The sequence below is a fragment of the Amphibalanus amphitrite genome, unplaced genomic scaffold (genome assembly GCF_019059575.1).
Source record: "Amphibalanus amphitrite isolate SeventyFive unplaced genomic scaffold, NRLGWU_Aamphi_draft 000470F_arrow, whole genome shotgun sequence".
Lineage (NCBI taxonomy): Eukaryota > Metazoa > Arthropoda > Thecostraca > Balanomorpha > Balanidae > Amphibalanus > Amphibalanus amphitrite.
The window spans coordinates 433,577-455,919 of NW_024881964.1; the positions used below are offsets into that span (position 1 = coordinate 433,577).

General features: G+C 50.1%; 1 protein-coding gene across 1 annotated transcript; it reads left to right on the forward strand.

Annotated features, from left to right (window-relative positions):
- Positions 1-1,590: 1,590 nt before the first annotated feature.
- On the forward strand, positions 1,591-19,086 carry LOC122392131 (ubiquitin-conjugating enzyme E2 G1-like). The gene is made up of 6 exons (XM_043386699.1): positions 1,591-1,757; positions 7,569-7,671; positions 8,297-8,394; positions 8,817-8,995; positions 17,827-17,937; positions 18,292-19,086. The coding sequence occupies exons 1-5, from the start codon at positions 1,712-1,714 to the stop codon at positions 17,902-17,904; spliced, it is 504 nt and encodes a 167-aa protein (XP_043242634.1). The 5' UTR covers positions 1,591-1,711; the 3' UTR covers positions 17,905-17,937; positions 18,292-19,086.
- Positions 19,087-22,343: the final 3,257 nt, after the last annotated feature.

Here is a 22,343-nt window from a genome sequence, read left to right on the forward strand (position 1 = left end):
CGTTTTCCTCGGTGTTATAGCGCATTCCCTAGAAGACCCGTGAACGGTGAAACATTTCATCTTTGACCTGACCTGTGACGTCATCGGTGACCCCGAGGTCAATGAAATTTGGTTTCCCTCGACAAATTTGACAGGCCTTTCGAACGCCGTTTGAATTTTGCGGATCCGTCCAGTAGTTTCGCAGATACGAAGGGGGGCAAAAAATAGCCCCCCCCCCACCAGGTCGCGTTATAAACAGACCCCACCAGGGCGCGGGTTAAGTTCCAGTGACCTCAGGTCGGGTCACAAGGTCAGAGAAACCGGTACATTGTCAAAATGGCACTTAAAATGAGCAATTTTGTTCATGAAAACTAGAGTTCTTCATCGATTTGAGTCAAACATGCTATTTGAGGACATGCTAAGGCCATCGAGTGCTATATCATATGCAACACAGGTTTTTTGTTAAAATCGGTGGACCTGAGGTCATCTAGAGGTCATGACAAATTTTAAGGAAATTTGCCCGAATGGGTCTAAATTTGTAAGGATGAGAGATTTGTGCTCCTGGCTGGACGGACGGCTGGACAACGACGGAATGCGGCTGCACCAGTGGCATTCAACTGCAAGCCTGAAGCCTTCCATCGGTATATAATCACAGAAGCGGCAAGCTTCAATCCACAGATGCATGGCATCACTGGCGGATCGAAAAAGGCGGTTTCGGACCCAGGAGGCATATCACCAAAAACATTGAACTCATCATTTCACACAACTCCTCGGATTTCGATTCCTTTACGAACTCGTACAGTTTAAAACAAACTTCTCCCAATATAAGTTGCTGTGTTTTCCTTTTACTCTAAAAAAAACGTTTGAATTTTCGTCGATTGCGGGTGCGGGGGGGGGGGGTCGTCGATTGCGGGTGCGGCCTCCCCTGGAACCGCCAGTGCATGCCATGATGTTGATTAGCGGGTTGTAATGATCGGTCTTCCGTTCACAGTTCCGTCGTTCCGGGCTGATTCGATTCGAATGTAGTCGGAGAGTAACTAGGTAGCCAAAATCTAACCGATGTCGAAATTTCTTTGCAATAAGTATGCCCCAGTCAAGATTCTCAGCTCCAGTGCGTTGAGCGTTCCATATATGGGTACTGATCTTCCCTATTCAAATTCAGTATGAATGCTTGCATGGATGGCCAGGTTTTCGCGGGTTAAATGTCGGATCTGTTCACTCTGTCGGCTGTCACCACAGGTTGCAATACTGCCAAGTCTTGGCCCGGGTCGGGTCCGCGAGCCCTATCAATGCCTGATTTAGTCTTAATATCTATTATCTATGCTTATTGAGGTCTTACAAGTTACAAGCATAACCCCAATGGCGTTGTGCTGTAACAGTAAATTACTGCATTTTAAAGAGTAAATTATTGTATTATAAAATCTAACATTCAAGCCCTATTAATATATTTCGGATGGAAAGGGGTGGTCATGCGTCCTTCTATATACCCTGGGACATACTTGTCTAAATCAAGGTCATACTTATGATATAAGTTATAACCCAGTTATAACCTATTTAATTTCAGGATAATTTCCCGGCAGGATTCCCGGTTCCAATTTCCTCGCGCGGCGCCCAGCTGATCGAACATATGATCGCAGCGCATGCGCAGACGTAACAAAGCCGAAAGCATTTCGGGCAGTGGCGGCGCGGCGGTTATTTGCTGTCGTAAGAAATTCCTCATTTAATATTTTAAATGTCAGAGTCACAGTCTTCCCTTCTTCTTCGTAAGCAGCTGGCTGGTACGTATATTTTTAGTCGAGGTTCTTCTACAGAGCTCACTCGTTACAAAATAAATGATGATTCTTTGTGCGTCACGTTCGCCGCCCATGTTGTATTTCAATCTTGTTTGGTGATAATTATGGTTTTAAGTCATTAAATCGTCTTCATTTACAGTAAATCTTCTAAATTTTAACATCTCTCATAAATCTTTGATATACTTCTCCAGGAGCAGTATTGGTATGTTGATTTGGTTATGACTGAAAATATTGCGTATCATACTGGCTACAAGTCTGTCAAAAATTGCTTAAAATCAACTATTGAAAATGAATTACTCCATTAATGGTGCTTCTGTATTCAGAAACTGCACCCTGCTCCAATATTTTCATTAATGTCCTTCCCATTCACAGTTTATTGTGTGTTTTAGTGTTACGTGTGATGTAATTGTAGAAATCTGAAGCCAGCAGTTTTTATCAATATTATTTTGTTTTGTGCATGTCAGAAATACTAAGCAACATACAAGATATTAAATTCAGTTAAAAGATTATCAATTACTTGCAGTAAGGTGCATTGTGAGTACTTGTAAAGCAAAAGTAATTAATCCACAAATATTATTTGGTGTTGATTGTTTGCATGCTTTGGTAATGCATCAGTCACTTTTAAAGTGACTTTTTTAAGGAACTTTTCTTCTAAATATCAGAGCTTAACAAATAATAAAAAAGTATTACCCATACTGAAAAGTGATGTTTTTTTAAGGAATGTTTACAGGCAAGAACAAATTTTTTTTTGAACTTTTTTATTTGTGATAGAATCTATTATAGGTATTCATGATGGTAATCAGGTGAGCTGAAGGTCACCATTGCTAATTTTTGTAATTGATATCACCAAAGCTATCTGAGATTTTATCAACATTTTTGCTCATGCCTGTAGCCTGATAAGAAAATTGTCATCAATCTTGCCTCTGAAACCTTCTTTTTCAGTCTAGCTGCTACTGATAGCTTGAGCATGCAAAACCAATTCATTAGATAGGTTAGGTCACATTGTCAACTTGATTTAACAGCAGTTTTTTTATAGAAGCCCAGTGTGTACCACAAAGAGGAATAAAAATATTGAGTTCTAGGATTTTACCTACTTCAACAGTACTCACTTGGTACTCATGCCTGACTCAATAAGAGCCCTTCAATTGAAGTTCCTTGAGTGAATCATAAGCTCTTGCAATGCTAATCACCAAGCTAAGTGGGTGGTCTTCGCCTGCTGGCTGGTGCATACTGGGGATTCTGATGTTTTGGACTGCATCTAGGGAGCGATAGTGGGCTGTCCCAACACAGTGTGCATCATTGTATGTTGTAGGGCTCTGGTTACAGCTGCATCCAGTTCCCTGGAAATGTGTGATTTTCACTTGCTTATATGACAATCATTTTTACTTTAAATTCTGTATAGTGGCATGAGTCCAGTGTTTGAGAAGTCTTGTTTCAGTATCAAACAAGGATAAAATCTGACTGTAGAATGACTGCTATCAGCCTTATTTTACAGCATAGAATATGGCTATAGTATAGCTGCTACTAACCAGAATAATAAGGGACAAAATTTGGCTGCTTTTAACTGGATTTAACAGAGAACAAAATCGCCTTTAAACAGCTAGCTTTAAGTACTAACCAGATTCAACCATCCCTGGCCAAGAGGGCATTTCTATGGTGATTTTTCACTATGGGTTGAAATCTTGAAACATAATAGGAACAGTATAGAGCTGACCTATAGCATATCAGGCCTTTAGCATTCAAGCTGGTATTTTAAAATCAACTGCCTTTTTAGGTCAGGTCACTGAACTTATCTTTGTTCAATCCAAAATGCTGCAAACTGAAAATTTATTCAGTTCAGTCCTAGATTTTTACAGTTAAATGAAAAATTCAGGAAATGGCTAGCTCCAGAGTCCTTAAAAAGTATCATTATTTATTTTTCAATGAGGGTCACCTGAGGTCAGATTGTTAACATGATTTCAGCTGCCCATTATAAGTCATTGGACCTAGTGGAGGAAATGCAGGAAATGCTTATGTAGCGCCGGAAGTGGCCTTATCTATCTCAACAATTGTTAATCTTGAATCAATGTTCTAGTCAAGAGTTTTACTGATTGCATTATAGACCTTGCGAGTTGCGATCGTGACCTTGCAATAAGTTCGATTGAGGTTCAGTGGAGTTTTTCGTCCATAACCCCGGTCAAATTGAGTCAGAGAGTGGAAAAGGCAACAATGAACTCAGGATGAACTGCCGAATCGAATACTTATCGTTATGATCTTCCTGGACAAAGTTCATTACCAGAGGCTAATTTTCGAACAGAAAAATTGCCAGATATGGGAATTTTTAGTGTGAAATCGCCGAGGAGTGTTGCCAGTGACGCGAAAATTGCTGCTTATGTCAACAAATATTTATCCGGCCTAAATGCTTTTTTTAAATTCAGTGTTTTTCCCGCTGTTTGGCAAAACTAGTGGGTGACTATTAGGAATAAAGGTGACCGCGGCCGGCGACTTTTTTCTATTATAAACTGACCTCTTGCTGGTCTTAATATGACCTTGACCTCTGGTGGGCAATCACGTTGACACGTTTTCCTAAGGCAGCAAGTATATCGTTCGACGGATCTGGATTTGATGAGTGCGATGCTGCCAAAACCGTGGCTCTTCGATCATGTTTGATAAAATCATTTAAAAAACACTGTATCCCTTCTTCTGACCAGATCCAGAGCTGATAACCAGCGGACCTGAGGCCTTAAATTTGGGTATCAATAGTAGCTGCGTTTTTTCTTCAATAAACGCATACGCGTTTTTCGCCGAGACTCCTGCTAAATTAGGGGCGAAGCAGAGAAAGGGGGTCGTACTCCCCCTCGGCAGGGGCTTTGTAGAAAACCGATAGGTCTGGGGAGAGTTAATAGCAAGAATTAAAGGGACCCTCCCACCTCCAAAAAAGTTAATGAATTGGCATGAAAGTGATGTCGCTCGATTCAGAAAGAGCAAAAACGAATATCTACCAAATTTTACCGAAAAATATTCACCGGTTTTCAAGATATTATACTTTTACTTTTGTTTACTTTTTTGGGATCTCCGCTGTTCCTAGCGACTTCATTTTGGAAGTGCGGCGTTCGCGGCATATGTTACGCGCAAATAGCATATATACCACCACTGCTTCACAAAGATGTTAGTATAAGGTTTTAAAATCGTTAGATCACCGCTGACGTCACAAATTCTAAGGGGGCATCTCAATGCATTAGCCCCTTAGAATCCGAAAACTGCAAGTTTGAAATTCCATATCTCCGAATTAAAGCATTTTTCGATGTTGTGAGTGCCCAAACCGGTATTTGCAGGCCATGGCCACCAATTTGGCTATCTCAACTCAAAACTAATGTTAACCCTATTCCTGGCGGGCTCCGCCGGGACAAGAAACTGGCGGGGGGGGGGCCGATTCGGCCCCCCCTGAGATCTCGAGAACGAAGCAAGATAGCGACAAGCGGTAAACGGCATCGGATACGCACGGCCAAGATCTACAATTTTTACTAAGGTCATTTTCAGGTCAGGTCAAAGATGACGTCACAGGGGTCGAAAAAGTCAAAATGGCGGCGCTAGATATGGAGAGAGTTTTTCTCGAATAACTTTCGAATTAGTCAAGATAGGAACAAACTAAGGGCATCATCGTGATCCTCTCGTCAATCCGCATCGAATGATATATATGTTGACCTCGAAAGGTCAAGGTCAAAGGTTGACCTCAGGTCACGTGACCTCGAGGTCATCATGTATATCATTCGATGCGTCTTGACGAGCTGAACACAATGAGACCATCCACGCGTCTGTATCTTGTTCCTGTACGGAGTTATTGGCCAAAAACCTTTGGTGACCTTTGATGACGTCACATGACCTCACAACTGCCCAACAGCAAAACAGACCTCAAGGTAGTGAAGGTTGATCGTATATGAAGTCATGTATGGTATATGGGGCCATTCCGACCCGTTTTAGTGGTAAAAACAGGGAGTTGATTTTTCCCCCATTGACTTATAATGGGGAGGTCGCGAAATTGACCTGACCTTAGGTCACCGATATCAAAATTCCGAGATATACAAATTGCACATACTGGTACCCTAACTAAACCCTGAAGAGAAGAAATTGATCGGTCAAAAACTAGCTCTGGCGTGATTGCAAACTTTTCTGAGGTAGGGTCACCAAACCGCCTCTGGTGACCTGACCTGAGGTCAGATCAACTCAAAATTTTCAGACATGTTGCGTAGAAGCCTTTTAGGAAAAGTCAGAAAATTTGAGCTTCCTAGCTCAACGCGTTTGGGAGAAATAACCAAAAAACCTCAGGGGGGGGGGGCTCCTGAGCCCCCCCCCCCGCCAGGAATAGGGTTAAGGTGGGATGGTCACTTTAAACAAGCCTGTTGTCTGTTTCACTGATGCATGCATTGTTCCTAGAGCACCTCGTTCAACCAGGCTGTGTCTTGCTGGGAGTGTGGTAGGTACAGGGTGGGGCAGAAAGATTTACCTGTTTGTTTTCAGTCCATTACTTAAAAAGTTATGAACGGATTTTGATAAAATTTTGCATGCAGCTTCCCAACTGACTCATGTATCAACTTTAAGATCGTTTTTACATTTTGTAATAGTTGTTGGTGAGCTATGGCGAAGATGACTAAGTGAGCCCAAATTGCGGCGCTGAAGTAGACTGGCCACAGCTCCCGAAGCGTTGCCAAACAGCTCGGTGTTGCCGTAAAAACTGTTTGCAGTATAATTAAATGACTTAAAAAGACAGTGCTAGTGTCGTCGAAGTACATGCCAGGCAGAACAAGGGATTTCCGCTTCAAAAAGCCAGTTAATATCGTGCACAAGAAGGTGTTTCAATTCCTAGGCGAAGCATGCGCAAACTGCCAAGGGAACTCGTTGTTTGGCCCAGAACCACCAAGAGAATCATACACGACGGCTTAGGCTTTATGTCATACAGGATGCAACGTCGACACCTAATTTCGGCGGCATCCAAGGAAAACCGGCTACACAGGATCCCAAAGACATTGGAGGAGATCAGGAGCGCCGGTAACAAGGCATTCTGCTGGTCCAATGACAACATGTTCATGCCTGAGCCCCAGAGACACTCCCAAAGCGTCAACATTTTGGCAGATGGTCCATCCAGCATTGATCCTGCTATTCGCACCATTTTTTGTTGCTTGAAGCCTGCTGGTGTCATGGTTTGGGCTACCGTCGCATCCGACGGCTCAAAAGGAGCCTTGGTCTTCATCAAGGAGGCTGTGAAAGTGAATTCAGAGGTTCAAGTCCATCTGCTGGAGGAACATGCTTTCTCTTGGGTCACTCAGTCGTTCTGAGACGGATACGTCTTCGTCCAGGACGGTGCGCCGCTGCAAACGGCCAACATCGCTCAACCGTGGTGGAAGACCCACATGCCTGGGTTCTGGGACAAAGACATTCGGCCATCATCAAGTCCAGACCTGAACCCGATGGACTTCGCAATCTGGGCCATCTTAGAGAGGAGGGTGTGTGCAGTGCCACACAGCAGAATCGCCGCCCTGAAGCTGGCCCTCGAGACGGCACCGTCGAATCTTGGCGGGGACACAGTGCGGCGCTCGTGCCCCTCCGCAGAGGGACGTTTCGAAGCAGTGGTGAAGGCAAAGGTGACCATATTGAGTCATTATGCCGTCGCTGAGATGTGTACATGTTACTGCATATATGTGCCAGAAATCAATTTGATATCTTTGTTCGGGGCCGAAATATTTAAGAAAATCAAGAGGTAAATCTTTCTGCCCCACCCTGTAACTGGTAACAACCACTAACAATGTATACTTGTTTCAGAACTGAACAAAAACCCCGTGGATGGGTTCTCAGCTGGCCTCATCGACGACAATGACATCTTCAAATGGGAAGTGCTGATCATCGGCCCCCCGGATACACTGTTGTAAGTAGCACCAGCATCAGGGTGTAAAGTATTAGTGGTTGTATGGAGCACAAGCATGATAGTGTCACAAAAGATTGTGGACCTGAAGCTCGTTCTTCTTGTATTGTTCGATTTCGTGAAGACTGTTTGCTCGTATTCAGGCTCGTCATACGCTGTCTTTTTTAAGTTTACTGTTTATTCAATATCAGCACATCATATACATAAAGGGCACTTACGACAGGCTGATCAGGGATCTCTCGGACCATGCTCTCTCCAGCAAGTATTCATCGCCGAAATCTGCCACGGATTCATCGCTTTTCATAAGGTTCACAAAGGTGCCGTCATACGCTGTCAGTGCCACCGAAAACAATTCACGATGTGTATGAAATGGGGGCGCAGGTTACCCCCGCAATCCGGCGGGCTCCCGAAACTTGGCATTTGTATGACATGACATTTTAAATACCTTTGATTGCCCCACTGTCGTCTTCAGGAGCGTGACAATCGTTTATGTTACTTTGGTGTGGTCATCTAACACTATATACATGTGTATTACGTGACCTATGGTAATTATGAAATTTCCCAGCAAAAATTCGGTGGTGGCTGCTGGTGACGTTTTTACTGATGTGTTGCATACCACCTTTTTCAGTGAGGGAGGCTTCTTCAAGGCGCACCTGTACTTCCCCAAGGAGTACCCCCACCGTCCACCTAAGATGAAGTTCATCACCGAAGTCTGGCATCCGAATAGTAAGTGCCTAACTAGCTAGAGTAACTAGGGTGACCGGCTTGTCTTGTTACAAATACGACATGTTGTGAGACATGAGATATGAGTTCCTCATGCCAGAGACCATGACAGTGAACGCTATTTCGCAAAATAAAACTTCTGCAAGGTTTTCGTATAGGATAGGACCCAGTACAAAAGCCTAGTATAGAGCACACCGGCACCTTGCGGTAAAACGTAACGCAAACAATCGACTCATTAGGAATGATATCCCAAAGTGATTTGCTACAAAATTATGTCCGTTTTCTGAGTACCCTCAGCATTTTTAGGTCTTTTTGCTACGCTGAACAAGCAACGATGCCTATGGTAACCGAAATAACGTCGCACCAATATAAATTGAATTGTTAGCATATAAAAGCTGTAACGGAATCTCCGTCGTTTTCCTCAGTCGAGAAGAACGGTGACGTATGCATCTCGATCCTGCACGAGCCCGGCGACGACACGTACGGCTACGAGAAGGCCTCGGAGCGGTGGCTGCCCGTGCACACAGTGGAGACCATCCTCATCTCCGTCATCTCAATGCTGGCCGACCCCAACGACGAGAGCCCGGCCAATGTGGACGCCGCCGTGAGTGTTACAGGGGCCGGGGGGGGGGGGCATCGGGGGAGTATGGGAGGGGTAAGGGAGGGGTAAGGGACGTCGCCGTGTTACAGGGGCCGTGGGGTGCGGGTGGGCCATCAGGGGAGTATGGGAGGGGTAAGGGAGGGATAACGGACGCCGCCGTGTTACAAGGGCCGGGGGGTGCGGGTGGGCCATCAGGGATGGGAGGGGTGAGGGGGGGGGGCAATGGCTGCCGCCCTGGAGTGCGTTAACCCGCGACCTGGTGGGGGGGGGCTATTTTTTGCCCCCCCCCCTCCAGACTTTTCGATATATCTCCAGAACCGCTGTGCCGATCGTCACCAAACTTTCAGTACCCTCCCGGACATCAATTTTACACATTGTGACCAAAAATTTTTCCAAAAGCTATGATAGGTTGGCCGGAAATGACGTCAGAGTGACGTCATGTTCTGCCGTTTTCGACCCAAAAAAGGGTTTCGCGGGAAGAGCTGTCAGGCCTATGGCTTTGCAAATACAGAAAAATGATAAGAACATAAAAGCTGTAGAATTGAAAGGGCTACAAAACTGCTATCTCGGATTTTTGAAATTTTTGGATTTTGACCCCCAAAAATAAAAAATAGATTTTTTGGATATTACAGTCGAAAAATCCAAAAAGTTTTTTGAATTTCGCAAAAACCGGAATATATGTGATAGTCCATCTCGCCTACCATCAACATACCAAATTTTAGATTGATACCTCTTTTTTTGGCGAAGTTATAGCGAAAAAACTGTTCAAAATAGATGACGTCAAATTTTCAAACTCAATTTTTAGCAATTCTAGACCCCGTAGCGCAAAACAAAGACCATTATTAGACTCCCCGTGACGAGCTGCATCGAATCAATACCCATTTTATGCAAAACTATCAACTTTAAATTTTGACCTTTTTTGGCCTGACCTTGACCTGACCTTGACCTGACCTTCACCAGAAAGTGACCTAAGCCGTACCTGATAGTCTTATAACCAACACCATTGAGTTGGAAATGAAAAATTGGCCATAAAACATGCATCACACAACCTTAGTAAAGTTAGGTTCATGTGACCTGACCTGTGACCCTTGGTGACCTGACCTGTGACCTGACCTGGTATTGTCAGTGACCTCTAATAGCAACATATCTACTAGGCAACTGACGCCCTATCGCTGATTCTCGACAAAGTGCGTTTTCCTCGGTGTTATAGCGCATTCCCTAGTAGACCCGTGAACGGTGAAACATTTATCTTTGACCTGACCTGTGACGTCATCGGTGACCCCGAGGTCAATGAAATTTGGTTTCCCTCGACAAATTTGACAGGCCTTTCGAACGCCGTTTGAATTTTGCGGATCCGTCCAGTAGTTTCGGAGATAGGAGGGGGGGGGGGGGCACAAAAATAGCCCCCCCCCACCAGGTCGCGTTATAAACAGACCCCACCAGGGCGCGGGTTAAGCTCGTCGTCCACAGGTTAGGCACGCACTATTACGCGCTGAATTTTACATTGGAATCTGTGGACTGCACGTCGGCTGCAGTTTCAGCGCTGAATGCGCGGCAAAGCGCAGTCAGCTGATGATTCGGCGGCCGTTCGGCGCCGAATCACGCGCTTACGAATTGAAATAGGTAGTTCAACTTTTCAGCGCGTGCTAGGCTCATAACGATTGCGCGCTGAATGCGCGTTTAACCAACGGACGGCCAGCTTTACCCTCTGATTCGTGTTACGCTTCCATGAGGGCCGGGATGTGGGTGGGCCTCATACTGTTACGGGTCGTCCACGGGCGGTCAGACGACCGCAGCGCCGCCTGCAGGTCAGATTCCAAACTAACAGCGAGCCGAAGCATTGATAGACGATTTTGTTATTGAAAAGCTCACACTTGTGTAAAGGGGAATGTAAAACAAAATGTAAATACAAAAAGGGCAATGTTTTACTCTTAAAGTTCACACACTCTTCATTAGCTGCAACCTTTGGAGGGACGATCATTGTTATAAACGCTTGCAGACGGATAAAGTAGTGGGCTACTGTTGAATATGTAATAAAAACTGAGCCCACTGTCCCATACGGTACCAATGAGATCACATGACACCAGGGAAAGTCTCCAACACTTGCACGCAACAATTTTGTAAAGACATACTCAGCCCGAAAAAGTTATCGGTTTGGTCATTAAAAGATGTTTGTTGACTGATCAGCAAGTGGCAATTGTATATTTTCAGTCATTAACCCGCGCCTTGCTGGGGGGGGGGGGGTGTTTGAACACCCCCGCTTGTGGTTTTTCGCGAATATCTCAAAAACGGCGGCGCGGAGCGCCGCCGTTTTTGGTACACCTTATCATAAATCAATTCTACACATGTTGTGAAAATTTCAGACCAAGGTCATTCAAGGTCAGGTCACCAGGTCATTTGAAGTGACCTCACCTCATAAAAAGTTTCAATGTCTGTCATAGCTACACCGAGTGACCGATCGCTTTGAAACTTTCAGCGATTGCTAAGAGCAATAGCATGTACAAAATGTATATCTCAGAATTTTGATATCGATGACCTAAGGTCAGGTCAATTTTGCGACCTCCCCATTATAAGTCAATGGGAGAAAATTGAAATGCGCCTCTTTTGGACAAAAGACATTATAAACACTCCCAAACACCGAATTACAAGTGGTTTAGACACACTGAACATGAAACTGGTGTCCGTGACCCTTGTTTATGCCCTGAGGTCATCTTAGGTCACGAATGATGTCTAACAGTTTTTCGCAAATAACTTTTGATAGAGGCATGCTAGAGCGATGAAAACGCTCTAGATGTGTTCAGCTCGACGATACGGATCGACTGATATGCAACATGACCCTTTCCGGTCAGGTCATGACCTTGACCTGAGGTCAAATTTTCAAGTTGACCTTTCAAGGTCAAGTTATAGTTCATTCGATGCGTCTTGACAAGAGGAACACAATGCCGGTAAAAGTAAGCTCGTACAAGGCTTAGGTCAAAAGTTATTGCAGAAAAACTGTTTCCGAAAAAATCGGCTATTTTTGCAGTTTTTGCCCCCTGTAGGCAAAACCGTTGACGTTAGGTCAAATCTGAGAGAATTACTCAGAAAGGGCTTTAATAGGGCTATCGAATGCGCTTTTCCGCGGCGCTGTAGCTCTATTGGTTCTCGAGTTATGCGTTGGCTTCTTGGAAATTTTCGACATTCGACCTGGAAATCGGCGAAATTTTGCCTTCAATGACCTCTGGTGACCTGACCTTTGACCTGACCAAAAAATTGACCAAAGTGATTCCGTCATTATTTTTGACGCTCTTTCGAACGCCGCCTTCCGCGTATCGCTACGTGGCCCAGGAGCCGAGTTACAAGGGGGGTGTTCAAACACCCCCCCCCCCCCCAGCAGGGCGTGGAAATCCAGGACCCCCAGCCGGGCGCGGGTTAAACAGTCTAGTTTTCTACTGCAAAGGTATCTTTCAGGCACATTCTTGATTCTATGTATCAATCGACGTACACAAACATCAAAATTTATATTTAACCGGTGACATACTAGGACATTGTCAAATTCAATGTCTTAATTCAATTATACAAAAATATCACATTTACAAAACTGCAGTTCATTTCCGGCCGGGCACATCTGGTCGACACGCAGTTTTGGACAGTCACCAATACCTCACACAATTCTGACCAAAGGCCATACACTGTGTCTTAGTTCCTCATCTTTATACTGAACTCAGCTGCGATTAATTGTGGAGCTGTCCAGCTGATATTTCTGTTCTTTGGTGAGCGCATTCATCGCCGTCCATCGCAGTGTTGAACATACCTCCATGGGAGGCAGCAGCTATCCGGTCCACCTCCTACCACCAATATTCAACGTTCAGTCCATTACCACCGTGCGGCTAACACTAACGGACGCCAGGAGCCGGCCGCTGAACGGAGCTGTTCCGGGCGGCCGTCTGGGTCAGCGCGTCACCGACAGCCAGCCGGCGCTGCAGGGTAGTGACCTTCCTGGACAGGTCGCCCACACTGACCAGCACCGTGTTCAGTTTCTGACAGAGCGCGACGGTGGCGTCCCGCTGCGCCAGAGCCTCCTTCCGCCAGCGCTCTCGGCGGCGCTCGGCCCGACCCGGCCGGCGGGGCGGACCCGTCCCCGTCCCCGCCACGGCCGCAGCGTCAGGGCTGGCACCGAGGCGGTCCCCTGTTTTCCGGACGCGTGGTGTGTCGGTTGGTGGGCGAGGCTGTGTGCTGGATATCCGACTGTCTTGTGCTGGGTGTTTGCTGGCGGTTGCCCTGTCCGACTCAGGTGGGTTCGGCACCGGCTTTGCCTGTCCCTTACCAGCTTTCGTTTTTCCGTCCACTGCGTGCGCCGGCTCCGGTGTTGAACTAGCCTGTCCTCTGCCTTCTCTGGCTGCTCCACCGTCCACTGCGTGCGCCGAGTCCGGTGCTGGCCTCTCCTGTCCTCTGCCTTCTCCGGCTGTTCCACCGTCCACTGGGTGTGGCAGCTGCGGGTCTGGCGGCAGCCGATCTGTCTTAGAGCTCGCCGTTTGGAGGACACCGCCCGGAGACGGCGCGGGCGGCGCTGCGACAGCGGAGGACGGCTCAGCCCAGGGGGCCCGCTCTGGCGGACTGACGCCGGAGGGCGTCTCGGCCCAGGCTGCGCGCGTCAGCACCAGCAGCTCCTCGTCGGTGACGGAGCTGGGCCGGCTGAGCTCGGCCAGCAGGGCGTCCAGCAGCCGCTCCAGGTGCTGGTCGGCCGGCTGCTGCTGGCGGCGCCGCAGCAGCGTCAGCAGACCGCGCTGCATCCAGCCGCGCGTCTGCAGACCGCTGGCCACCAGCGCGCCGCCGCCGGACGGCCGCAGGTACACGGTGCGCCGCTCCGGCCGGCTGTTGGGACGGAACACGGCCGGACTGAGGTCGTCCTCTGGCTGCGGGTCCAGCGTCACGGCGCCGCGCGCTGCGGTGAACCCGCACTGGGCGCCGGCGGCCGGCGCGCGCAGCAGCGGCAGCACGGCGGCACGCTGCTGCTGACGGCGCAGCAGCCGGCTGGGCAGCAGGGCGCGCAGCAGCGTCGAGCGCAGCACCGTCTCCACCTGCAGGACCTGGACGGCCGTGTGGCGCAGGCTCTGCAGTTTGGCCTCGCGGAACACGCCGCGCGTGTCGGCCACCGTCATACCGATCAACAGGTTCACCGCCATGATGGACATGAGCGCGATGAAGAGCGCCAGCAGCGGCCCGGCGCTGGCGCCGAACCCCGAGCCCAGGAAGACGTCGTCGTAGTTGTACTCCCCGACCATCATCATGGTCGTGGTGATGTGGGAGACTGGCAGCGTCATGAACGGACCCCAGACATCGTCCTGGCCGGTCGACGGCGCGCCCAGCAGCACGTGAAAGCCCACCGCGAACCCGATCACCAGCGGCGTCAGCAGCAGCACGAACAGCATCAGCCGGCGCGCCGCGCTCACAAACATGTTGATGTAGACGCCGAAGGTGGGGAACCGGCCCAGCATCAGCGTGAGTTCTAGCCAGGCGGTTGGCAGCGTCCACGCCACGGTGTGCTCGAGCCAGTGGAAGCGGTCGCTGGTGCCGCCGTGGGCCGCCAGCAGCGCGCCAATGAGCATCAGCAGAAGCACCTCCACCCAGTTCTCGAAGCTGCGCACGTACTGGTGCGGGTCGTGCACCACCTGGAAAACCTCCCGAACGGCCATGATGGCTGCCAGCGGCGCCACACCGACAGCCAGCGCCGTTTGCGCTCCGTCACTGGCCCGTCCGAGGCGCGCCCAGCAGTAGCCACTGACCATCAGAGTCAGCGCGGCGCACAGCGCCAGGTTGACGTAGTACAGGTGACGCACGCGACACCACTTGGCGTGCAGGAACGGCTCGACGGCGTCGTGTTTGAGCAGGTGGAACTGCTGGCTGGCCACGACGGCGGCCAGCAGACGGTCCTCGGTGGCCGGCGAGCCGCCGCAGAAGGCCGAGAACGTCACGCTCACCTCCAGCGTGCTACTCTCGAGCGGCGCGTCGTTGGTGGTGACGCAGCTGTCGAGCGCGGCCGGCACGGCGTCCGGCGCGCGCTGCAGCAGCGCCAGCAGTGTGGCCGCGTCCACCGCGGCGCCGGCGGCCAGTAGCGGTCGAGCCGTGTCCGGTCCGGCGGCCAGCGCCAGCGGCGGCCGACCGGCGCTGTTGGCGCGCTGCAGGCAGGCCGGACTGAGCCGCAGCGCCAGCAGCGTGGTCAGTCCGCTGCCCGACTGGACGGCCTCGTGCAGTGGGCTGTTGCCGGCCGAGTCGGCGCGGCCGCAGTCGGCGCCGAGCTGCGCCAGCGCGGCCAGCGCCGCCGCGTGGCCGGCGCCGGCGGCTAGGTGACAGGCCGAGCGGCCGGCGCTGTCCGTCTGCTCCAGATCGGCTCCGGCAGCCACCAGCAGGCGCGCCAGCCGGCCCGTGGTGGTGGCGTCCAGCCGGCCTGCGGCGGCCAGCGCGTGCAGCGCCGTGCGCCCGTCGGGGTCGGCGCGGCGCGGGTCGGCGCCGCGGCTCAGCAGCAGCGCCGTCAGCGCCACGTCGCCGGCGGCCACGACAGCGTGCAGCAGCAGGTTGGGTCGGAACTGCGTGACGCCGCGCCACCGACCCTTCAGCGGCACGGCCATCAGCGGCGCGCTGAGGTCGGCGCCGCGCTCCAGCGCGCGCACCGCCCGCCGCCGGTCGCCGCTCATACAGGCGCGGAACAGCTGCTCCTGGGGGCTGAGCGCGCCGCCGACGGCGCTGTCCAGCTCGTCCCGACAGCGGCGGCCGGCGGTGCGCCGCAGCGCCGGAGCCCGCTGCATGACTCCTCCGACACCAACCGAAACACACTACACACTCTCAGACAGGTCCGCCGCCTCCACTGTCACTCTGCGCGCCTCCTCGGTCGACTGATGGCACGCTATCGGCGCTCCCAGCGCAAACTGACACGTACCGGCCTGACTCAGTCGCCGCCGCGCCGGTCTATCGAGCCGTTATCGTGTCGCGTTGGCTCTCCATTTCTGTCGGTACACTGACGCACGGACCACTTCATACACTCGGAACTACGCTGGTCGGTGTGTGGGTTTGATGCAGCACACAGGACCGTGTAAGGCTGTGTCGGGGGCTGTGCCATATTATGCCAACTACCAGGCCGTAGCACCACATTGACAGACATAGCTGTCTAACATTTATGCGTTGTTCGCATTTTTCGTCCTTATTCGCATGTCTTAACGGCTAACGCCGACCTTTGCTTTTTCGAATGTTGTGTAGGATAAGTAGAGAGACCTTTTGCTTTATGAACTGTGAAGTCGCTGTCTTTGGACCTGTTCAATGTTCGGTTTCTGCTCTTGTCTGTCGTGCTTCTTCTGGCCGTTCCTGCTCAGTCTCTGCGCTCTTCTTGTCTGCTTCTTTTCGGTCTCTTGTCTCCATGCCTCCCGCCAGTGCCGCTTGTCCACCGTGGCCTTCCGTCAGGTTACCGAACCAATGAACCGGTTACTATCGCGACGCCACTCTAAACTGTCACCACTGTTCCCGGCACACCCGTCACACCGCCGCTATCGGCCGGATACAGTCAGCCCCCAGCTCCACCTTCTTCTGCGGAGTCTCTGATGTCATTTCAGTTACCTGCTTATCGGCACTGGACACTGAATGGAACGCCACCTCTCTCACACCCGTCAGAATAGACACTGAAGTATCCGAAACCACAATCCACCGTTACGCCACGATGCCATGTCACGCGGCGGTGTTTGCGTCTGACAGTGGGGGCGAGACTACCGACCGTCTTGGCATGCCTCCTCCACGCGCCGCGCCCCTCCCGACTGGACAAACACCCCACCGGGCCACGCGGACGATTGACACACAAGGTCGAGCAGAGTCCACCTCACACGCAGCGCCGGGCCGGAGTGTGGAGGAGTGCGCTGTGCGAGCCGGCCGTACCGTTAGGCGCCTCCGGGTCACGGGAAGCGGTAAATGGGGAACCACCCACCATCTGTTCTGTGGTACCGCTCGGCGTTCACTTACTTACCAGGCGCTGACGGACGGACACCGCCATTTCTGTTGGTGTTGTGGGGTTGCACCGACGGCAGTATGCTGTGCGCAACGAGAACGTAGAAATAGAATGGGGGGATGTTTCGCTAAAACTCCACTTAACTCCCTTCCAATGCAACGTCGCATGAATTTCTTTAACCGAATTCTCAGTATCATGCACGTAGCGCTGTTTGGCAGTCATGCTTTTGAAACAGGGTTTAATTCAGGTCACCAGCGTGACTTCATAGCTGGAGTGGCCAGTTTTTAACGGATCAGGGCGGGCAACTGTAACTCGCAGCTGTTCGCTGCTGACCTGCTGACCCATGACGATTAACTTTTATGATTAATTAGATAAGACAAACAATTAGAGACGAGGCGCAAACTAAGTACTTTCGGGAGAATTTGTGCCAGTTATCGGCGGATGCTTTTGCGTACAAAGTTTAATTTGTATTTTTAGATACTAGACAGGTATAAGACGAAAGAACTTTCTTGTTCGTGCTAACGTGTTAGCCTCAGCGTCACAGTCGCAGTCGACTATGCTATCGGAAGAAAATCGGTTAGGTTTCCCACTGCGTGTCGTCGTCTCAGAACGGATGTTTTGACGGTCCCGTCCCCTCTGCGTTTGCTCTGACTAGTGACTCAGTAGTTATTGGATAAGGTGGTCCAATCCGATAATTCTGACCAGGCCGACTATCAGTCGAGCATAGACGCTGTGGACCAAGGGATCCGTATGGTTCGCCTAACTACAAGACGGACTATGGGCAGTTGTCAAACTTGTGAGATAGTATTGATTGACCTGTGGTTTGTGGGCTGATACTAACCGACATTTCTTTGTTCCGTTGCAGAAAGAGTGGCGTGAGGACTTTCCCAATTTTAAGAAGAAGGTGGCGCGCTGCGTGCGGCGGAGTCAAGAGGAGTGCTGAGTGGTGTTGCCGGCCCGAGGACCTGCTGCACTGGTGCGTGTCCTTCCAGCCGGCCAGCCGGCGGTGGCGGCAGGCGGGCCCCGTGCGCCGGTGCCGGCCCCGTCCACCCCCTGTATATCGTACCGTCAACCATGTGTCAACGCACGGAAACATGACGACCTGTGAATTAGCAACGGTGCTGAAATTTTTAGTCTCCTTTGATCGTGAACGCGCTGGTACCCCAATGTGATTCCAGGTTGGTAAACCTCCCGTTAGATTTATCGCGTGGTTTCTTTTTCACGGCTCCGCTGAGTGTTAAATCGGCTGTGGAACATGCGTGCTGCGTTGGCCGGAAATGAAGCAGCTCGGAGGATGGTCCCGTGTTTGATGTCGTTGAACGTGTTGCAGGCGGCCCCGTGGAACTGCGCTGTGATAGGACGATCGCTGGGGCCGGGCGGGCCGGCCGCCGCTCGCCCCTGGTCGCTGGCTAGTAGTCGGGGCCCGGCGCGCGACGGCGGCAGGAGGACCGTGCCGACGACCGACGGACGACGGACGACGGACCGACGTACGGACGGACGGAGGGCGGAGGACGGCGCGAACGGAGACGGACGGCGGACGGAGGGGACGGCACGGCGCTCGACCGGAGCCACGGCGGAGGGACAGGGACGGGACAGCCGGGAGCGGTGAGTGGGACAGCTGGGACGGAGTGCGGGGACGGACCGACGGACTGGGCAGTGCTGGGGGGTCCAGGAGGCGGCCGACGGGCGGTCTCGACCGCCGGCGCCGGCCAGCCGACTCGTCTTCTCGCGGCTCGCCGGCCGCCTGGTGACGGCAGCCGTCACTCGAAACTGTGGACTCAGCCGCCAGATGGCAGTGAGCGTGCGGTGTGGTGAGTGCCGAGCGCGTGGCGTCGTCTTCTTACCTCAGTGTGGGTGTGAGTGTTCGTGTCTTGTTGCGTGCTTATTTCGCCGACTGGGGAGGGCTGGTGGCCGGCAGGCTCGGATTGCTGAACAGAATCATCAGGCGCGATCTGTGGCATAAAATAATCTCTGCATTTGAGCTCGTTATTGGTCGTTTTGGTTTGGAAATAAATAGAAAGGTTTACGAGGAAGGTAATTGCTCTCGCCTACCCTTGCCGCATGTGTACATGCCTGTATGTAGTGGGGTATTTTATTTTCGGTGTGAATAAAGTAAGAATTTGTTCTTCCTACTGTAAATCGCTATTGACAAAAGCCTTGGTTTCTTCCGTTTCCTCTCTTGATTTGTGTTATGTTGTCCTGATGGCCTGTACCTTTCTCATTCGGTGGCAGAGGCTTCGAGACTGGAGGCAGCTTATCGTTTGCCTTCCAATTTCCTGTTGAGCCAGCCGGCAGTTTGCAAGGAAGGATCACACTAAGCTCGAGAGGACCGTGCCACCATCTTTCTCCTGTCCTAGGACCTTTAATTGGGTAGCATCGGCTTCCTTTCGTCGGGGACAATACGCTCGTTTTTTCGCGAAGCTTTAACCCTCGCGGGCCCGGGGGGCGTTTTTCGCCCCCCCCCTGGCGAATATTTGCGATAGCTCCCGAACGCTTAGGGATAGGAAAGCGAAACTTTCGGTACCTTTTCTCCAATCAATTTGATATCGTCTGAAGTAAAAAATTTGGACCTAGCCCCCTTGATGACGTCACAGGGTCGATTTTTCAAGACCCCTGCACGGCAAACTTCGTGGTCACAGACGCAAACTTCAAATAGCTGCTAAAAATAGAGTTTTAGAGCTAAAGACAAATTAGGAGCACGGTTGTGTAGCGTTTGTCCTAGAGAAAAATAGAAAAATAGTGTTGGTAACCTGAGGTCAGAGGTCAGGTCAACGACCCCGAAATGTGGTTTTAGTTTTTCGCAAATAACTTCGACAAAAATGGTCCTAGAGCTACGACAGTGGTACCATCGCATTCGTCTTGTCAATCCGCGTCGAATGATATATATTTTGTTTGGAAAAGGTCAAGTTTTATCTAGCATCTATTTTCCTCTAAGCCTTCATTTAGAGCTTCTGGATGGCAAAATTGTCTTATTTATTATTACTAACTTGAATCAGTGAAATAGCCTCTAGCAAGGATACTTTTCTGTGACTTTGACCTTTGGGCAGCCTTGTATCGTAAGATTAACCACAAATAGGGAATTGATAAGCCTCAAAACATTTCAAAACATCTTGGAAGTTAGCACGCAAGATGTACGAAAAAATGCAAAGTTTGAGGACAATTTTGAGCGTGACCTTGACCTTGACCTTTGATTTTGAGCACAGGTTCGGAATTCTCAGATTCTCTTCATTCGTTTGACACCCAATTTTGCCGGTTTGATGCATCCTGCCGTCCTCTAGAACGCTAACTTTGAGAACACTACACATGTGCCGGTTTTTGCCTTTGACCTTGACCTCTGACCTTGAAAATTGACCTTAGGTAAAAAATGTTAGGTGCTTTAGAATCGTCTCGTAAGGACCTTTCGTTTGGTATCGCTTTTGTTTCCGTAACTCCCTTATTTACGGAGTTAGACAGGAGGGGGGGGGGGGCGAAAAACGCCCCTCCCCGGGCTGCGGTGGTTGGGATTACCCCCGGGCCCGGCCGGGTTAACTTGATCAGGGGCTGAACGGCCAGGGACGGGTCCAACGGACCCTCCTGTGCGCTAGCGGCTGGCAAAACAACAATACAGACGAAGATTAACACATCCTGGTCGGGTGAGGGATTGATGCCGCCCCTCGACGTCTTTTTTCGCGATTGTTTGGTTGGGACGCATCGGCAATAGCTGAAAGTTGGCATACTTTGACATTTCATTTGAGCCGGATATTATGACAACCGCATTTTCAGGTCAGGTTAGGTCACCACTCTATGACGCCATGAGTAAATCTCTGCGCGGTCCTAAATGTCGGTCGCAACCTCACAACGGGGAATATCATACAGGAAGATAAAATTCAAAGCGCATGGTAACCTACTCAGAGTAATCACAAGTTCAATAGGTATTAGAGGTGGCAAAATGTGGACCCGAGGACCCGGTCCAAAGAACCAGTCTGGACCCATATGGGTCCAGACCGGTTCCTGGAAATTTTATGACGGGTCCAACCGGGTCCTGCCATAAACTATACATCTTGCACACTACACATTATTGCAAATATGAAGTGAATTAAGTGAATGTTTATTTGCACACAGTAGCTCATGAGTATTCCCAATTGGAAATATGTAGACTGTTTTATATGATGCCACTAATGATACCTACAAGTAGTTTGTATTAATTGACTTTTGGGGAACGGGTCCAACTGGTTCCGATTCCAACTAAGACCGGGTCCGACTGGTTCCAGAAAGGTCCAGCCGGGTCTGGTTCGAGTCTGGTTCCCAAAATTTTCATCTTTTGCCACCTCTAATAGGTATCTTGAATTTTTCATAAAGGTCTCCAGGTTCAGGTCGTTCACGTTACTAGCAATAATTCAATGGGCGACTATAAAGGCCTGACTACACTATGCGTTTTTTTTACGCGCGTTTTTTTGCGTGTTTGCGTTTTTTCGCAATATCGTTCTTTATCTGAGGTCACTGATACCAGGTCAGGTCACAGCGAGGTCAGGTCACCGGGGGTCACAATATGAAAGTGTCGTGTGATACATGTTTTATGGTCCATTTTACATGACAAATGCGATTATGTGGGTTAGGCAGCCTTTGGGGCCAGCCTAGGTCACGTTTTGGTGAAGGTCAGGTCAAGGTCAGGTCAAATTAGGTCAAATTTCAAAGTGATATTTTTGCATAAAATGGGTATCGATTCGATGCAGCTCGTCACGGGGAGTCTAATGGTGGTCCTTGTTTTGCTTTTCGAGGTCTAGAATTGCCAAAAATTGAGTTTGAATATTTGCCGTCATCATTTTTGAACAGTTTTTTCGCTATAACTTGGCCAAAAAACGAGGTATCCATCTGAAATTTGGTATGTGGATAGAAGACGGTAGTTACTATCACATATATTCCGTTTTTCGAAACTCTAAAAATGTTTTGGATTTTTTGGCTAATATATCCATAAAAATGCTTTTTTGATTTTTAGGGGTCAAAACTCAAAAATTTCAAAAATCCGAGATACAGGGTGACACAAAAAAAAAACGGTCATCACCAAATTTCGAATAACTTCGGAAGTTTTATTCAGATCATCACCAAACTTCGGCCACTTAAGGTCACACCTATGTAGCATACATCCACCAAGTTTCAAGTCTTCACTACGAATACTTTTAGTACAGTATGTGTTTTACTGACGCTCCACAATGTGCTCCAGGTGAGCGCCACGGCGCTGCAGGGCGTAGGCACACTTGCATCCGGCGGGCAAAGTTGTCGATAACCCGATGGCTGTGCACTTTACAGAGTGCAATGGCCTCTGGAGACAGTGCTCAGGGGGTGTGCTACCCCTGAAACGTTATTCTTATCGGGTTGTCGGCAACTTTGACCGCCGGATGCAGG